General features: G+C 44.3%; 1 protein-coding gene across 1 annotated transcript in view; it reads right to left on the reverse strand.

The window, feature by feature from the left end:
* LOC129817848 (transforming growth factor beta-3 proprotein-like) overlaps window positions 1-16771 on the reverse strand; it is an 80118-nt gene extending 63347 nt beyond the window's left edge. The window contains exon 1 of the mRNA XM_055873438.1: window positions 15923-16771. Coding sequence (XP_055729413.1) covers window positions 15923-16268 — 346 coding nt within the window. The 5' untranslated portion in view covers window positions 16269-16771. The remainder of the gene's footprint in view (window positions 1-15922) is intronic.
* Between the last annotated feature and the right edge of the window lie 3596 nt (window positions 16772-20367).

Below are 20367 nucleotides of genomic sequence, written 5' to 3' on the forward strand. Positions count from 1 at the left end.
CTGCTCCTGTCCCTCCATGTTAACTGCTCCTGTCTCCATGTTAACTGTTCCTGTCTCCATGTTAACTGTTCCTGTCTCCATGTTAACTGTTCCTGTCTCCATGTTAACTGTTCCTGTCTCCATGTTAACTGTTCCTGTCCCTCCATGTCAACTGTTCCTGTCCCTCCATGTTAACTGTTCCTGTCTCTATGTTAACTGTTCCTGTCTCCATGTTAACTGTTCCTGTCTCCATGTTAACTGTTCCTGTCTCCATGTTAACTGTTCCTGTCCCTCCATGTTAACTGTTCCTGTCTCCATGTTAACTGTTCCTGTCTCCATGTTAACTGTTCCTGTCTCCATGTTACCTGTTCCTGTCTCCATGTTACCTGTTCCTGTCTCCATGTTAACTGTTCCTGTCTCCATGTTAACTGTTCCTGTCTCCATGTTAACTGTTCCTGTTCCTCCATGTTAACTGTTCCTGTCTCCATGTTAACTGTTCCTGTTCCTCCATGTTAACTGTTCCTGTCTCCATGTTAACTGTTCCTGTCTCCATGTTAACTGTTCCTGTCTCCATGTTAACTGTTCCTGTCCCTCCATGTTAACTGTTCCTGTCCCTCCATGTTAACTGTTCCTGTCTCCATGTTAACTGTTCCTGTCTCCATGTTAACTGTTCCTGTCTCCATGTTAACTGTTCCTGTCCCTCCATGTTAACTGTTCCTGTCCCTCCATGTTAACTGTTCCTGTCCCTCCATGTTAACTGTTCCTGTCTCCATGTTAACTGTTCCTGTCTCCATGTTAACTGTTCCTGTCTCCATGTTAACTGTTCCTGTCTCCATGTTAACTGTTCCTGTCTCCATGTTAACTGTTCCTGTCCCTCCATGTTAACTGTTCCTGTCCCTCCATGTTAACTGTTCCTGTCCCTCCATGTTAACTGTTCCTGTCCCTCCATGTTAACTGTTCCTGTCTCCATGTTAACTGTTCCTGTCTCCATGTTAACTGTTCCTGTCTCCATGTTAACTGTTCCTGTCCCTCCATGTTAACTGTTCCTGTCTCCATGTTAACTGTTCCTGTCCCTCCATGTTAACTGTTCCTGTCTCTATGTTAACTGTTCCTGTCTCCATGTTAACTGTTCCTGTCTCTCCATGTTAACTGCTCCTGTCCCTCCATGTTAACTGCTCCTGTCTCCATGTTAACTGTTCCTGTCTCCATGTTAACTGTTCCTGTCTCCATGTTAACTGTTCCTGTCCCTCCATGTTAACTGTTCCTGTCTCCATGTTAACTGTTCCTGTCTCCATGTTAACTGTTCCTGTCTCCATGTTAACTGTTCCTGTCCCTCCATGTTAACTGTTCCTGTCTCCATGTTAACTGTTCCTGTCCCTCCATGTTAACTGTTCCTGTCTCTATGTTAACTGTTCCTGTCTCCATGTTAACTGTTCCTGTCTCTCCATGTTAACTGCTCCTGTCCCTCCATGTTAACTGCTCCTGTCTCCATGTTAACTGTTCCTGTCTCCATGTTAACTGTTCCTGTCTCCATGTTAACTGTTCCTGTCTCCATGTTAACTGTTCCTGTCTCCATGTTAACTGTTCCTGTCCCTCCATGTCAACTGTTCCTGTCCCTCCATGTTAACTGTTCCTGTCTCTATGTTAACTGTTCCTGTCTCCATGTTAACTGTTCCTGTCTCCATGTTAACTGTTCCTGTCTCCATGTTAACTGTTCCTGTCCCTCCATGTTAACTGTTCCTGTCTCCATGTTAACTGTTCCTGTCTCCATGTTAACTGTTCCTGTCTCCATGTTAACTGTTCCTGTCTCCATGTTAACTGTTCCTGTCTCCATGTTAACTGTTCCTGTTCCTCCATGTTAACTGTTCCTGTCTCCATGTTAACTGTTCCTGTTCCTCCATGTTAACTGTTCCTGTCTCCATGTTAACTGTTCCTGTCTCCATGTTAACTGTTCCTGTCTCCATGTTAACTGTTCCTGTCCCTCCATGTTAACTGTTCCTGTCCCTCCATGTTAACTGTTCCTGTCTCCATGTTAACTGTTCCTGTCTCCATGTTAACTGTTCCTGTCTCCATGTTAACTGTTCCTGTCCCTCCATGTTAACTGTTCCTGTCCCTCCATGTTAACTGTTCCTGTCCCTCCATGTTAACTGTTCCTGTCCCTCCATGTTAACTGTTCCTGTCTCCATGTTAACTGTTCCTGTCTCCATGTTAACTGTTCCTGTCTCCATGTTAACTGTTCCTGTCTCCATGTTAACTGTTCCTGTCCCTCCATGTTAACTGTTCCTGTCCCTCCATGTTAACTGTTCCTGTCCCTCCATGTTAACTGTTCCTGTCCCTCCATGTTAACTGTTCCTGTCTCCATGTTAACTGTTCCTGTCTCCATGTTAACTGTTCCTGTCCCTCCATGTTAACTGTTCCTGTCTCCATGTTAACTGTTCCTGTCCCTCCATGTTAACTGTTCCTGTCTCTATGTTAACTGTTCCTGTCTCCATGTTAACTGTTCCTGTCTCTCCATGTTAACTGCTCCTGTCCCTCCATGTTAACTGCTCCTGTCTCCATGTTAACTGTTCCTGTCTCCATGTTAACTGTTCCTGTCTCCATGTTAACTGTTCCTGTCTCCATGTTAACTGTTCCTGTCCCTCCATGTCAACTGTTCCTGTCCCTCCATGTTAACTGTTCCTGTCTCTATGTTAACTGTTCCTGTCTCCATGTTAACTGTTCCTGTCTCCATGTTAACTGTTCCTGTCTCCATGTTAACTGTTCCTGTCCCTCCATGTTAACTGTTCCTGTCTCCATGTTAACTGTTCCTGTCTCCATGTTAACTGTTCCTGTCTCCATGTTACCTGTTCCTGTCTCCATGTTAACTGTTCCTGTCTCCATGTTAACTGTTCCTGTCTCCATGTTAACTGTTCCTGTTCCTCCATGTTAACTGTTCCTGTCTCCATGTTAACTGTTCCTGTTCCTCCATGTTAACTGTTCCTGTCTCCATGTTAACTGTTCCTGTCTCCATGTTAACTGTTCCTGTCTCCATGTTAACTGTTCCTGTCCCTCCATGTTAACTGTTCCTGTCCCTCCATGTTAACTGTTCCTGTCTCCATGTTAACTGTTCCTGTCTCCATGTTAACTGTTCCTGTCTCCATGTTAACTGTTCCTGTCTCCATGTTAACTGTTCCTGTCCCTCCATGTTAACTGTTCCTGTCCCTCCATGTTAACTGTTCCTGTCCCTCCATGTTAACTGTTCCTGTCTCCATGTTAACTGTTCCTGTCTCCATGTTAACTGTTCCTGTCTCCATGTTAACTGTTCCTGTCTCCATGTTAACTGTTCCTGTCCCTCCATGTTAACTGTTCCTGTCTCCATGTTAACTGTTCCTGTCTCCATGTTAACTGTTCATGTCTCCATGTTAACTGTTCCTGTCCCTCCATGTTAACTGTTCCTGTCCCTCCATGTTAACTGTTCCTGTCTCCATGTTAACTGTTCCTGTCTCCATGTTAACTGTTCCTGTCTCCATGTTAACTGTTCCTGTCCCTCCATGTTAACTGTTCCTGTCCCTCCATGTTAACTGTTCCTGTCCCTCCATGTTAACTGTTCCTGTCCCTCCATGTTAACTGTTCCTGTCCCTCCATGTTAACTGTTCCTGTCCCTCCATGTTAACTGTTCCTGTCCCTCCATGTTAACTGTTCCTGTCCCTCCATGTTAACTGTTCCTGTCCCTCCATGTTAACTGTTCCTGTCTCCATGTTAACTGTTCCTGTCTCCATGTTAACTGTTCCTGTCTCCATGTTAACTGTTCCTGTCCCTCCATGTTAACTGTTCCTGTCCCTCCATGTTAACTGTTCCTGTCCCTCCATGTTAACTGTTCCTGTCCCTCCATGTTATCTGTTCCTGTCTCCATGTTATCTGTTCCTGTCTCCATGTTAACTGTTCCTGTCTCCATGTTAACTGTTCCTGTCTCCATGTTAACTGTTCCTGTCTCCATGTTAACTGTTCCTGTCTCCATGTTAACTGTTCCTGTCTCCATGTTAACTGTTCCTGTCTCCATGTTAACTGTTCCTGTCCCTCCATGTTAACTGTTCCTGTCTCCATGTTAACTGTTCCTGTCTCCATGTTAACTGTTCCTGTCTCCATGTTAACTGTTCCTGTCTCCATGTTAACTGTTCCTGTCTCCATGTTAACTGTTCCTGTCCCTCCATGTTAACTGTTCCTGTCCCTCCATGTTAACTGTTCCTGTCTCCATGTTAACTGTTCCTGTCTCCATGTTAACTGTTCCTGTCTCCATGTTAACTGTTCCTGTCTCCAAGTTAACTGTTCCTGTATCCATGTTAACTGTTCCTGTCTCCATGTTAACTGTTCCTGTCCCTCCATGTTAACTGTTCCTGTCCCTCCATGTTAACTGTTCCTGTCCCTCCATGTTAACTGTTCCTGTCTCCATGTTAACTGTTCCTGTCTCCATGTTAACTGTTCCTGTCTCCATGTTAACTGTTCCTGTCTCCATGTTAACTGTTCCTGTCCCTCCATGTTAACTGTTCCTGTCTCCATGTTAACTGTTCCTGTCCCTCCATGTTAACTGTTCCTGTCCCTCCATGTTAACTGTTCCTGTCCCTCGATGTTAACTGTTCCTGTCCCTCCATGTTAACTGTTCCTGTCCCTCCATGTTAACTGTTCCTGTCCCTCCATGTTAATTGTTCCTGTCCCTCCATGTTAACTGTTCCTGTCCCTCCATGTTAACTGTTCCTGTCTCCATGTTAACTGTTCCTGTCTCCATGTTAACTGTTCCTGTCTCCATGTTAACTGTTCCTGTCTCCATGTTAACTGTTCCTGTCTCCATGTTAACTGTTCCTGTCCCTCCATGTTAACTGTTCCTGTCTCCATGTTAACTGTTCCTGTCTCCATGTTAACTGTTCCTGTCCCTCCATGTTAACTGTTCCTGTCTCTATGTTAACTGTTCCTGTCCCTCCATGTTAACTGTTCCTGTCTCCATGTTATCTGTTCCTGTCCCTCCATGTTAACTGTTCCTGTCCCTCCATGTTAACTGTTCCTGTCTCCATGTTAACTGTTCCTGTCTCCATGTTAACTGTTCCTGTCCCTCCATGTTAACTGTTCCTGTCTCCATGTTAACTGTTCCTGTCTCCATGTTAACTGTTCCTGTCTCCATGTTAACTGTTCCTGTCCCTCGATGTTAACTGTTCCTGTCCCTCCATGTTAACTGTTCCTGTCCCTCCATGTTAACTGTTCCTGTCCCTCCATGTTAATTGTTCCTGTCCCTCCATGTTAACTGTTCCTGTCCCTCCATGTTAACTGTTCCTGTCTCCATGTTAACTGTTCCTGTCTCCATGTTAACTGTTCCTGTCTCCATGTTAACTGTTCCTGTCTCCATGTTAACTGTTCCTGTCTCCATGTTAACTGTTCCTGTCCCTCCATGTTAACTGTTCCTGTCTCCATGTTAACTGTTCCTGTCTCCATGTTAACTGTTCCTGTCCCTCCATGTTAACTGTTCCTGTCTCTATGTTAACTGTTCCTGTCCCTCCATGTTAACTGTTCCTGTCTCCATGTTATCTGTTCCTGTCCCTCCATGTTAACTGTTCCTGTCCCTCCATGTTAACTGTTCCTGTCTCCATGTTAACTGTTCCTGTCCCTCCATGTTAACTGTTCCTGTCTCCATGTTAACTGTTCCTGTCTCCATGTTAACTGTTCCTGTCTCCATGTTAACTGTTCCTGTCTCCATGTTAACTGTTCCTGTCTCCATGTTAACTGTTCCTGTCTCCATGTTAACTGTTCCTGTCTCCATGTTAACTGTTCCTGTCTCCATGTTAACTGTTCCTGTCCCTCCATGTTAACTGTTCCTGTCTCCATGTTAACTGTTCCTGTCCCTCCATGTTAACTGTTCCTGTCTCCATGTTAACTGTTCCTGTCTCCATGTTAACTGTTCCTGTCTCCATGTTAACTGTTCCTGTCTCCATGTTAACTGTTCCTGTCTCCATGTTAACTGTTCCTGTCCCTCCATGTTAACTGTTCCTGTCCCTCCATGTTAACTGTTCCTGTCTCCATGTTAACTGTTCCTGTCTCCATGTTAACTGTTCCTGTCTCCATGTTAACTGTTCCTGTCTCCATGTTAACTGTTCCTGTCTCCATGTTAACTGTTCCTGTCCCTCCATGTTAACTGTTTCTGTCTCCATGTTAACTGTTCCTGTCTCCATGTTAACTGTTCCTGTCTCCATGTTAACTGTTCCTGTCTCCAAGTTAACTGTTCCTGTATCCATGTTAACTGTTCCTGTCTCCATGTTAACTGTTCCTGTCCCTCCATGTTAACTGTTCCTGTCCCTCCATGTTAACTGTTCCTGTCCCTCCATGTTAACTGTTCCTGTCTCCATGTTAACTGTTCCTGTCTCCATGTTAACTGTTCCTGTCTCCATGTTAACTGTTCCTGTCTCCATGTTAACTGTTCCTGTCCCTCCATGTTAACTGTTCCTGTCTCCATGTTAACTGTTCCTGTCCCTCCATGTTAACTGTTCCTGTCCCTCCATGTTAACTGTTCCTGTCCCTCGATGTTAACTGTTCCTGTCCCTCCATGTTAACTGTTCCTGTCCCTCCATGTTAACTGTTCCTGTCCCTCCATGTTAACTGTTCCTGTCCCTCCATGTTAACTGTTCCTGTCCCTCCATGTTAACTGTTCCTGTCTCCATGTTAACTGTTCCTGTCTCCATGTTAACTGTTCCTGTCTCCATGTTAACTGTTCCTGTCTCCATGTTAACTGTTCCTGTCTCCATGTTAACTGTTCCTGTCCCTCCATGTTAACTGTTCCTGTCTCCATGTTAACTGTTCCTGTCTCCATGTTAACTGTTCCTGTCCCTCCATGTTAACTGTTCCTGTCTCTATGTTAACTGTTCCTGTCCCTCCATGTTAACTGTTCCTGTCTCCATGTTATCTGTTCCTGTCCCTCCATGTTAACTGTTCCTGTCCCTCCATGTTAACTGTTCCTGTCTCCATGTTAACTGTTCCTGTCCCTCCATGTTAACTGTTCCTGTCTCCATGTTAACTGTTCCTGTCTCCATGTTAACTGTTCCTGTCTCCATGTTAACTGTTCCTGTCTCCATGTTAACTGTTCCTGTCCCTCCATGTTAACTGTTCCTGTCCCTCCATGTTAACTGTTCCTGTCTCCATGTTAACTGTTCCTGTCTCCATGTTAACTGTTCCTGTCTCCATGTTAACTGTTCCTGTCTCCATGTTAACTGTTCCTGTCTCTATGTTAACTGTTCCTGTCTCCATGTTAACTGTTCCTGTCTCCATGTTAACTGTTCCTGTCTCCATGTTAACTGTTCCTGTCTCCATGTTAACTGTTCCTGTCTCCATGTTAACTGTTCCTGTCTCCATGTTAACTGTTCCTGTCTCTATGTTAACTGTTCCTGTCTCTATGTTAACTGTTCCTGTCTCCATGTTAACTGTTCCTGTCTCCATGTTAACTGTTCCTGTCTCCATGTTAACTGTTCCTGTCCCTCCATGTTAACTGTTTCTGTCTCCATGTTAACTGTTCCTGTCTCCATGTTAACTGTTCTTGTCTCCACGTTAACTGTTCCTGTCTCCATGTTAACTGTTCCTGTCTCCATGTTAACTGTTCCTGTCTCCATGTTAACTGTTCCTGTCCCTCCATGTTAACTGTTCCTGTCTCCATGTTAACTGTTCCTGTCTCCATGTTAACTGTTCCTGTCCCTCCATGTTAACTGTTCCTGTCTCCATGTTAACTGTTCCTGTCTCCATGTTAACTGTTCCTGTCTCCATGTTAACTGTTCCTGTCTCCATGTTAACTGTTCCTGTCTCCATGTTAACTGTTCCTGTCCCTCCATGTTAACTGTTCCTGTCTCCATGTTAACTGTTCCTGTCCCTCCATGTTAACTGTTCCTGTCCCTCCATGTTAACTGTTCCTGTCTCCATGTTAACTGTTCCTGTCTCCATGTTAACTGTTCCTGTCTCCATGTTAACTGTTCCTGTCCCTCCATGTTAACTGTTCCTGTCTCCATGTTAACTGTTCCTGTCTCCATGTTAACTGTTCATGTCTCCATGTTAACTGTTCCTGTCCCTCCATGTTAACTGTTCCTGTCCCTCCATGTTAACTGTTCCTGTCTCCATGTTAACTGTTCCTGTCTCCATGTTAACTGTTCCTGTCTCCATGTTAACTGTTCCTGTCTCCATGTTAACTGTTCCTGTCTCCATGTTAACTGTTCCTGTCTCCATGTTAACTGTTCCTGTCCCTCCATGCTAACTGTTCCTGTCCCTCCATGTTAACTGTTCCTGTCCCTCCATGTTAACTGTTCCTGTCCCTCCATGTTAACTGTTCCTGTCCCTCCATGTTAACTGTTCCTGTCCCTCCATGTTAACTGTTCCTGTCCCTCCATGTTAACTGTTCCTGTCCCTCCATGTTAACTGTTCCTGTCCCTCCATGTTAACTGTTCCTGTCTCCATGTTAACTGTTCCTGTCTCCATGTTAACTGTTCCTGTCTCCATGTTAACTGTTCCTGTCCCTCCATGTTAACTGTTCCTGTCCCTCCATGTTAACTGTTCCTGTCCCTCCATGTTATCTGTTCCTGTCTCCATGTTATCTGTTCCTGTCTCCATGTTAACTGTTCCTGTCTCCATGTTAACTGTTCCTGTCTCCATGTTAACTGTTCCTGTCTCCATGTTAACTGTTCCTGTCTCCATGTTAACTGTTCCTGTCTCCATGTTAACTGTTCCTGTCCCTCCATGTTAACTGTTCCTGTCCCTCCATGTTAACTGTTCCTGTCCCTCCATGTTAACTGTTCCTGTCCCTCCATGTTAACTGTTCCTGTCCCTCCATGTTAACTGTTCCTGTCCCTCCATGTTAACTGTTCCTGTCCCTCCATGTTAACTGTTCCTGTCTCCATGTTAACTGTTCCTGTCTCCATGTTAACTGTTCCTGTCTCCATGTTAACTGTTCCTGTCCCTCCATGTTAACTGTTCCTGTCCCTCCATGTTAACTGTTCCTGTCCCTCCATGTTATCTGTTCCTGTCTCCATGTTATCTGTTCCTGTCTCCATGTTAACTGTTCCTGTCTCCATGTTAACTGTTCCTGTCTCCATGTTAACTGTTCCTGTCTCCATGTTAACTGTTCCTGTCTCCATGTTAACTGTTCCTGTCTCCATGTTAACTGTTCCTGTCTCCATGTTAACTGTTCCTGTCCCTCCATGTTAACTGTTCCTGTCCCTCCATGTTAACTGTTCCTGTCCCTCCATGTTAACTGTTCCTGTCCCTCCATGTTAACTGTTCCTGTCCCTCCATGTTAACTGTTCCTGTCCCTCCATGTTAACTGTTCCTGTCCCTCCATGTTAACTGTTCCTGTCCCTCCATGTTAACTGTTCCTGTCCCTCCATGTTAACTGTTCCTGTCCCTCCATGTTAACTGTTCCTGTCTCCATGTTAACTGTTCCTGTCTCCATGTTAACTGTTCCTGTCTCCATGTTAACTGTTCCTGTCCCTCCATGTTAACTGTTCCTGTCCCTCCATGTTAACTGTTCCTGTCCCTCCATGTTAACTGTTCCTGTCCCTCCATGTTATCTGTTCCTGTCTCCATGTTATCTGTTCCTGTCTCCATGTTAACTGTTCCTGTCTCCATGTTAACTGTTCCTGTCTCCATGTTAACTGTTCCTGTCTCCATGTTAACTGTTCCTGTCTCCATGTTAACTGTTCCTGTCTCCATGTTAACTGTTCCTGTCTCCATGTTAACTGTTCCTGTCCCTCCATGTTAACTGTTCCTGTCTCCATGTTAACTGTTCCTGTCTCCATGTTAACTGTTCCTGTCTCCATGTTAACTGTTCCTGTCTCCATGTTAACTGTTCCTGTCTCCATGTTAACTGTTCCTGTCCCTCCATGTTAACTGTTCCTGTCCCTCCATGTTAACTGTTCCTGTCTCCATGTTAACTGTTCCTGTCTCCATGTTAACTGTTCCTGTCTCCATGTTAACTGTTCCTGTATCCATGTTAACTGTTCCTGTCTCCATGTTAACTGTTCCTGTCCCTCCATGTTAACTGTTCCTGTCCCTCCATGTTAACTGTTCCTGTCCCTCCATGTTAACTGTTCCTGTCTCCATGTTAACTGTTCCTGTCTCCATGTTAACTGTTCCTGTCTCCATGTTAACTGTTCCTGTCTCCATGTTAACTGTTCCTGTCCCTCCATGTTAACTGTTCCTGTCTCCATGTTAACTGTTCCTGTCCCTCCATGTTAACTGTTCCTGTCCCTCCATGTTAACTGTTCCTGTCCCTCGATGTTAACTGTTCCTGTCCCTCCATGTTAACTGTTCCTGTCCCTCCATGTTAACTGTTCCTGTCCCTCCATGTTAACTGTTCCTGTCCCTCCATGTTAACTGTTCCTGTCTCCATGTTAACTGTTCCTGTCTCCATGTTAACTGTTCCTGTCTCCATGTTAACTGTTCCTGTCTCCATGTTAACTGTTCCTGTCTCCATGTTAACTGTTCCTGTCCCTCCATGTTAACTGTTCCTGTCTCCATGTTAACTGTTCCTGTCTCCATGTTAACTGTTCCTGTCCCTCCATGTTAACTGTTCCTGTCTCTATGTTAACTGTTCCTGTCCCTCCATGTTAACTGTTCCTGTCTCCATGTTATCTGTTCCTGTCCCTCCATGTTAACTGTTCCTGTCCCTCCATGTTAACTGTTCCTGTCTCCATGTTAACTGTTCCTGTCCCTCCATGTTAACTCTTTCTGTCTCCATGTTAACTGTTCCTGTCTCCATGTTAACTGTTCCTGTCTCCATGTTAACTGTTCCTGTCTCCATGTTAACTGTTCCTGTCCCTCCATGTTAACTGTTCCTGTCCCTCCATGTTAACTGTTCCTGTCTCCATGTTAACTGTTCCTGTCTCCATGTTAACTGTTCCTGTCTCCATGTTAACTGTTCCTGTCTCCATGTTAACTGTTCCTGTCTCTATGTTAACTGTTCCTGTCTCCATGTTAACTGTTCCTGTCTCCATGTTAACTGTTCCTGTCTCCATGTTAACTGTTCCTGTCTCCATGTTAACTGTTCCTGTCTCCATGTTAACTGTTCCTGTCTCCATGTTAACTGTTCCTGTCTCTATGTTAAATGTTCCTGTCTCTATGTTAACTGTTCCTGTCTCCATGTTAACTGTTCCTGTCTCCATGTTAACTGTTCCTGTCTCCATGTTAACTGTTCCTGTCCCTCCATGTTAACTGTTTCTGTCTCCATGTTAACTGTTCCTGTCTCCATGTTAACTGTTCCTGTCTCCACGTTAACTGTTCCTGTCTCCATGTTAACTGTTCCTGTCTCCATGTTAACTGTTCCTGTCTCCATGTTAACTGTTCCTGTCCCTCCATGTTAACTGTTCCTGTCTCCATGTTAACTGTTCCTGTCTCCATGTTAACTGTTCCTGTCCCTCCATATTAACTGTTCCTGTCTCCATGTTAACTGTTCCTGTCTCCATGTTAACTGTTCCTGTCTCCATGTTAACTGTTCCTGTCTCCATGTTAACTGTTCCCGTCTCCATGTTAACTGTTCCTGTCCCTCCATGTTAACTGTTCCTGTCTCCATGTTAACTGTTCCTGTCCCTCCATGTTAACTGTTCCTGTCTCCATGTTAACTGTTCCTGTCTCCATGTTAACTGTTCCTGTCCCTCCATGTTAACTGTTCCTGTCTCCATGTTAACTGTTCCTGTCTCCATGTTAACTGTTCATGTCTCCATGTTAACTGTTCCTGTCCCTCCATGTTAACTGTTCCTGTCCCTCCATGTTAACTGTTCCTGTCTCCATGTTAACTGTTCCTGTCTCCATGTTAACTGTTCCTGTCTCCATGTTAACTGTTCCTGTCTCCATGTTAACTGTTCCTGTCTCCATGTTAACTGTTCCTGTCTCCATGTTAACTGTTCCTGTCCCTCCATGTTAACTGTTCCTGTCCCTCCATGTTAACTGTTCCTGTCCCTCCATGTTAACTGTTCCTGTCCCTCCATGTTAACTGTTCCTGTCCCTCCATGTTAACTGTTCCTGTCCCTCCATGTTAACTGTTCCTGTCCCTCCATGTTAACTGTTCCTGTCCCTCCATGTTAACTGTTCCTGTCCCTCCATGTTAACTGTTCCTGTCTCCATGTTAACTGTTCCTGTCTCCATGTTAACTGTTCCTGTCTCCATGTTAACTGTTCCTGTCCCTCCATGTTAACTGTTCCTGTCCCTCCATGTTATCTGTTCCTGTCTCCATGTTATCTGTTCCTGTCTCCATGTTAACTGTTCCTGTCTCCATGTTAACTGTTCCTGTCTCCATGTTAACTGTTCCTGTCTCCATGTTAACTGTTCCTGTCTCCATGTTAACTGTTCCTGTCTCCATGTTAACTGTTCCTGTCTCCATGTTAACTGTTCCTGTCCCTCCATGTTAACTGTTCCTGTCTCCATGTTAACTGTTCCTGTCTCCATGTTAACTGTTCCTGTCTCCATGTTAACTGTTCCTGTCTCCATGTTAACTGTTCCTGTCTCCATGTTAACTGTTCCTGTCCCTCCATGTTAACTGTTCCTGTCCCTCCATGTTAACTGTTCCTGTCCCTCCATGTTAACTGTTCCTGTCTCCATGTTAACTGTTCCTGTCTCCATGTTAACTGTTCCTGTCTCCATGTTAACTGTTCCTGTCTCCATGTTAACTGTTCCTGTCTCCATGTTAACTGTTCCTGTCTCCATGTTAACTGTTCCTGTCCCTCCATGTTAACTGTTCCTGTCCCTCCATGTTAACTGTTCCTGTCCCTCCATGTTAACTGTTCCTGTCTCCATGTTAACTGTTCCTGTCTCCATGTTAACTGTTCCTGTCTCCATGTTAACTGTTCCTGTCTCCATGTTAACTGTTCCTGTCCCTCCATGTTAACTGTTCCTGTCTCCATGTTAACTGTTCCTGTCCCTCCATGTTAACTGTTCCTGTCCCTCCATGTTAACTGTTCCTGTCCCTCCATGTTAACTGTTCCTGTCCCTCCATGTTAACTGTTCCTGTCCCTCCATGTTAACTGTTCCTGTCCCTCCATGTTAACTGTTCCTGTCCCTCCATGTTAACTGTTCCTGTCTCCATGTTAACTGTTCCTGTCTCCATGTTAACTGTTCCTGTCTCCATGTTAACTGTTCCTGTCTCCATGTTAACTGTTCCTGTCTCCATGTTAACTGTTCCTGTCCCTCCATGTTAACTGTTCCTGTCTCCATGTTAACTGTTCCTGTCTCCATGTTAACTGTTCCTGTCCCTCCATGTTAACTGTTCCTGTCTCTATGTTAACTGTTCCTGTCCCTCCATGTTAACTGTTCCTGTCTCCATGTTATCTGTTCCTGTCCCTCCATGTTAACTGTTCCTGTCCCTCCATGTTAACTGTTCCTGTCTCCATGTTAACTGTTCCTGTCTCCATGTTAACTGTTCCTGTCTCCATGTTAACTGTTCCTGTCTCCATGTTAACTGTTCCTGTCTCCATGTTAACTGTTCCTGTCCCTCCATGTTAACTGTTCCTGTCCCTCCATGTTAACTGTTCCTGTCTCCATGTTAACTGTTCCTGTCTCCATGTTAACTGTTCCTGTCTCCATGTTAACTGTTCCTGTCTCCATGTTAACTGTTCCTGTCTCTATGTTAACTGTTCCTGTCTCCATGTTAACTGTTCCTGTCTCCATGTTAACTGTTCCTGTCTCCATGTTAACTGTTCCTGTCTCCATGTTAACTGTTCCTGTCTCCATGTTAACTGTTCCTGTCTCCATGTTAACTGTTCCTGTCTCTATGTTAACTGTTCCTGTCTCTATGTTAACTGTTCCTGTCTCCATGTTAACTGTTCCTGTCTCCATGTTAACTGTTCCTGTCTCCATGTTAACTGTTCCTGTCCCTCCATGTTAACTGTTTCTGTCTCCATGTTAACTGTTCCTGTCTCCATGTTAACTGTTCCTGTCTCCACGTTAACTGTTCCTGTCTCCATGTTAACTGTTCCTGTCTCCATGTTAACTGTTCCTGTCTCCATGTTAACTGTTCCTGTCCCTCCATGTTAACTGTTCCTGTCCCTCCATGTTAACTGTTCCTGTCTCCATGTTAACTGTTCCTGTCTCCATGTTAACTGTTCCTGTCCCTCCATGTTAACTGTTCCTGTCTCCATGTTAACTGTTCCTGTCTCCATGTTAACTGTTCCTGTCTCCATGTTAACTGTTCCTGTCTCCATGTTAACTGTTCCTGTCCCTCCATGTTAACTGTTCCTGTCTCCATGTTAACTGTTCCTGTCCCTCCATGTTAACTGTTCCTGTCCCTCCATGTTAACTGTTCCTGTCTCCATGTTAACTGTTCCTGTCTCCATGTTAACTGTTCCTGTCCCTCCATGTTAACTGTTCCTGTCCCTCCATGTTAACTGTTCCTGTCCCTCCATGTTAACTGTTCCTGTCTCCATGTTAACTGTTCCTGTCTCTCCATGCTAACTGTTCCTGTCCCTCCATGTTAACTGTTCCTGTCTCCATGTTAACTGTTCCTGTCCCTCCATGTTAACTGTTCCTGTCCCTCCATGTTAACTGTTCCTGTCTCCATGTTATCTGTTCCTGTCCCTCCATGTTAACTGTTCCTGTCTCCATGTTAACTGTTCCTGTCCCTCCATGGTAACTGTTCCTGTCTCCATGTTAACTGTTCCTGTCCCTCCATATTAACTGTTCCTGTCCCTCCATGTTAACTGTTCCTGTCTCCATGTTAACTGTTCCTGTCCCTCCATGTTAACTTTCCCTATCCCCCTCGGCAAGGCTTCCCCTTCCACAGCCTCGTTCCTATCCGCCTGGGCAGATGTCCCTCTCATTTGGGCCTGGTTGGAATGGAAACGGACACATCTGGCGAGAGGGACTGGGTCCATGGAGGAAAGGAGGGAGGGGAGAGATGAGGAGGGGTGGTAAGAGGAGTAGTGGGAGGAGCGAGACGAAATACTAGTCATGTATTTCAACATCCACAACTCTGAGATATCTGCTACTACACACACACACACACACACACACACACACACACACACACACACACACACACACACACACACACACACACACACACACACACACACACACACACACACACACACACACCATATGTTGTACTATAATTGTGGGGACCTGAAATGTATTTCCATTAAAAATATATTTTTTCCCTTAAACCTGTCCTCATCGGGACGTGGGAAATGTCCTCATGTGAGAATGTTCATTGTTGTACTATCCTTGTGGGGACTTTTGGAGATTTACAGTACCCGAGAGGACGGACGGACGGACGGACGGACAGACAGACACTCATTCACTCATTGAAGTCCATGAAATGCGGAAGACAATATGAATGGGAGATACATTCCTGAATAAGGCCAAAAACAGAATTTAACTGACAATAACATAACTTAACTGACAATAACAGAACTTAACTGACAATAACAGAACTTAACTGACAATAACAGAACTTAACTGACAATAACATAACTTAACTGACAATAACAGAACTTAACTGACAATAACAGAACTTAACTGACAATAACATAACTTAACTGACAATAACATAACTTAACTGACAATAACAGAACTTAACTGACAATAACAGAACTTAACTTAAGTTACCGCATCTAAGGAGAGCCTAACTATGGCCATGTCAACAGATTTAATTTCTGAGATATTCCACTATGTTTGCCCACACTGTTAGCCTATCAACACACATCTCAAAATCCCACAAACGACCCTTCATTGGCACAACAAATAGATTAAATCCATTTTGGGGGGGGGGGATTTCACTCTGGCAAAGCCCTCCCTCTTGAAATTACACCGTTTCCAAAATTACGCATTTGGCACACTCTACATTCATTGATCTTGCGCGTAACGGAGCACCTTAACTGCCATCAAAAACTATTTTCCAATATAACATATCAACCAAAAGAGTATGAAAACGAATTTTTAAAAACACACCATGACTTACTGTTGTCAGGCGGCCCTTGGACCATGTTGAACTTGTATATCTCTTTGGCATAATATTCGGTCTCCGTGTTGTCTTGGCCACAACTTTGCTGCCGGTCTCTCCCCAACTCCTCAAGCAGCTCCCGGGTACTGTTATACAAGGCCTGGATCTGGTAGGGGACCTGACTGGGTCCCAGTGAGTGTGGCGGGCTGGTCGTCCGGAGCTTACTCAGTATCTGTCCCCGTATCGCCTCGACCCTTTTCCGCTTCACATGGTCTATATCTACGGTAGCGCATGTTGAGAAAGACAGACTCGTGGTGGCGCAGTTTAAGAGTAGGACAAACAGAAGAGTTTTACCCAGATACATGTTTCTGTTTCTCTCTGATTGGTTTAGGAAGCACCTCGAATAATAACAGATTAATGACGGATTCACATGTGACTATTTCCCAAGGTTCCTGCGCGTAAAAAATATGTTCAAAACTTTTCATAATCAAATTAATAGCAGTCTCCTAACTAACTTTTCTCTGTAGTTTTATTAGTCTCCCTCATACACATACGCTCTCTCCCGAGGAAAACCCTTTCTGTTGGTTTGTAATCCAGATAAATCCAGGTGTATATTCGCCCATCAGACATCATTCGCCCAGCCTTTCCAAAGGAATAAATTCCCCAGCGCGCGCCAAACCTAAACTCTCCCCAGCGCAGTAATCGTCGTTATAGTAACTGAACGCATATAGGCACTTTACTTTTGTTTATCATTCTTGTATTTCACTATTTTCTTTCAATTATGTCGCCCAACTCGCCCCACAAATTCTGCATCCTTCCTTTTTTTATTTGTCTTTAAAACAACTTCGTGCTTCCCTCTGACCCGCACGCGACTGTGCCTTGCTGCAGCTATGAGCTCACTTCTTTTTTTTATACCGAATGCTGTGACGTCTTGATAGAGGAGGGACCGCAGGTTATCCAATGATTATTATATTATAGACGTTTATATATTGGCATCGGTTGAAGCTCAGTGTTAAAATTAATTCAAATCTCGCTAAGACAAAATGACATGGATATCTGTCCTTTGATCTGATGGGTCCAAATTTGAGATTTTTGGTACCAACCGTGTCTTTGTGAGAGTAGGTGAACCAATGATATCCGCATGTGTGGTTCCCACCGTGAAGCATGGAGGAGGAGGTGTGATGGTGTGCGGGTGCTTTGCTGGTGACACTGTCGTGATTTTTTCATTTAGATTTTATTTAGAATTCAAGGCACACTTAACCAGCTTGGCTACCACAGCATTATGCAGCAATACGACATCCCATCTGGTTCGTGCTTAGTGGGACTATCATTAGTTTTTCAACAGGACAATGATCTCCAGGCTGTGTAAGGGCTGTTTGACCAAGGAGGAGAGTGATGGAGTGCTGCATCAGATGACCTGGCCTCCACAAATCAACCGACCTCAACCCAATTGAGATGGTTTGGAATGAGTTGGACCACAGAATGAAGGAAAAGCAGCCAACAAGTGCTCAGCATATGTGGGAACTCCTTCAAGACCGTTGGAAAAACATTCCAGGTGAAGCTGGTTGAGAGAATGCCAAGATTGTGCAAAGCTGTCATCAAGGCAAAGGGTGGCCACTTTGAAAAATCTAAAATATAACATAGATTTAGATTTTGTTGAACACTTTTTTGGGTTACTACATGATTCCATATGTGTTATTTCATAGTTTTGATGTCTTCACTATTATTCTACAATGTAGAAAATAGTCAAGGTGTGTCCAAACTTTTGACTGGTACTGTATATATATATATATAAATTCAAGTACATAACTTTAAGTGATATATTATTTTGTCAGAGGTAATGAACTGTCTGTTGATCAGCACATCAATTAATATAACAGGACCATGTTTGAAACAAGTGTTTTTGATCTTATTTGAATATTACACGGGTAAAGCTGACAGTGACAGAAATCAGGAGTAAAGACAGGCTCTATCTGATCTACTGTGTTCAACACCATCAGTTGTTGTTATGTTGGGAACCTACTGACCAACCAAGGATGTTATTAGGAGGTTTTTGTACCATTTTTATTCAATACCATGTATTGCTAAAACAAAGGTGGAAGGAAATGACATACCTGCAACAGATTATTACAAGACCAAACAGCTCAACCAAGCCCAATGGTCTTTGTAAGTATAAAAACCAAAGCTTGCTTTCATTTAATATAACATTTGCATTTGCAGGGTAGTGTAATGAGATAATGTCTTTCTGGGGTGAGGAATCCAAATCACATGTATTGTGAATGTGCCTCTATGGGTGTGAATCGGGCTGTTTGAGAAGGTTTGAATCGCAAGACACCTGTCCACGCGTCGTTTGACGTACAGTACCAACATATAGCTACTGTAGTAGGTCAAACCTGTCCACGCGTCGTTTGACGTACAGTACCAACATATAGCTACTGTAGTAGGTCAAACCTGACCACGCGTCGTTTGACGTACAGTACCAACATATAGCTACTGTAGTAGGTCAAACCTGTCCACGCGTCGTTTGACGTACAGTACCAACATATAGCTACTGTAGTAGGTCAAACCTGACCACGCGTCGTTTGACGTACAGTACCAACATATAGCTACTGTAGTAGGTCAAACCTGACCACGTGTCGTTTGACGTACAGTACCAACATATAGCTACTGTAGTAGGTCAAACCTGACCACGCGTCGTTTGACGTACAGTACCAACATATAGCTACTGTAGTAGGTCAAACCTGTCCACATGTCGTTTGACGTACAGTACCAACATATAGCTACTGTAGTAGGTCAAACCTGACCACGCGTCGTTTGACGTACAGTACCAACATATAGCTACTGTAGTAGGTCAAACCTGACCACGCGTCGTTTCACGTACAGTACCAACATATAGCTACTGTAGTAGGTCAAACCTGTCCACGCGTCGTTTCACGTACAGTACCAACATATAGCTACTGTAGTAGGTCAAACCTGACCACGCGTCGTTTCACGTACAGTACCAACATATAGCTACTGTAGTAGGTCAAACCTGTCCACGCGTCGTTTGACATACAGTACCAACATATAGCTACTGTAGTAGGTCAAACCTGTCCACGCGTCGTTTGACGTACAGTACCAACATATAGCTACTGTAGTAGGTCAAACCTGTCCACGCGTCGTTTGACGTACAGTACCAACATATAGCTACTGTAGTAGGTCAAACCTGTCCACGCGTCGTTTCACGTACAGTACCAACATATAGCTACTGTAGTAGGTCAAACCTGTCCACGCGTCGTTTGACGTACAGTACCAACATATAGCTACTGTAGTAGGTCAAACCTGTCCACGCGTCGTTTGACGTACAGTACCAACATATAGCTACTGTAGTAGGTCAAACCTGACCACGCGTCGTTTGACGTACAGTACCAACATATAGCTACTGTAGTAGGTCAAACCTGACCACGCGTCGTTTGACGTACAGTACCAACATATAGCTACTGTAGTAGGTCAAACCTGTCCACGCGTCGTTTGACGTACAGTACCAACATATAGCTACTGTAGTAGGTCAAACCTGTCCACGCGTCGTTTGACGTACAGTACCAACATATAGCTACTGTAGTAGGTCAAACCTGACCACGCGTCGTTTGACGTACAGTACCAACATATAGCTACTGTAGTAGGTCAAACCTGTCCACGCGTCGTTTGACGTACAGTACCAACATATAGCTACTGTAGTAGGTCAAACCTGACCACGCGTCGTTTCACGTACAGTACCAACATATAGCTACTGTAGTAGGTCAAACCTGACCACGCGTCGTTTCACGTACAGTACCAACATATAGCTACTGTAGTAGGTCAAACCTGACCACGCGTCGTTTGACGTACAGTACCAACATATAGCTACTGTAGTAGGTCAAACCTGACCACGCGTCGTTTGACGTACAGTACCAACATATAGCTACTGTAGTAGGTCAAACCTGTCCACGCGTCGTTTGACGTACAGTACCAACATATAGCTACTGTAGTAGGTCAAACCTGTCCACGCGTCGTTTGACGTACAGTACCAACATATAGCTACTGTAGTAGGTCAAACCTGTCCACGCGTCGTTTGACGTACAGTACCAACATATAGCTACTGTAGTAGGTCAAACCTGTCCACGCGTCGTTTGACGTACAGTACCAACATATAGCTACTGTAGTAGGTCAAACCTGTCCACGCGTCGTTTGACGTACAGTACCAACATATAGCTACTGTAGTAGGTCAAACCTGTCCACGCGTCGTTTGACGTACAGTACCAACATATAGCTACTGTAGTAGGTCAAACCTGTCCACGCGTCGTTTGACGTACAGTACCAACATATAGCTACTGTAGTAGGTCAAACCTGACCACGCGTCGTTTGACGTACAGTACCAACATATAGCTACTGTAGTAGGTCAAACCTGTCCACGCGTCGTTTGACGTACAGTACCAACATATAGC

The sequence above is a fragment of the Salvelinus fontinalis genome, chromosome 20 (genome assembly GCF_029448725.1).
Source record: "Salvelinus fontinalis isolate EN_2023a chromosome 20, ASM2944872v1, whole genome shotgun sequence".
Classification (NCBI taxonomy): domain Eukaryota; kingdom Metazoa; phylum Chordata; class Actinopteri; order Salmoniformes; family Salmonidae; genus Salvelinus; species Salvelinus fontinalis.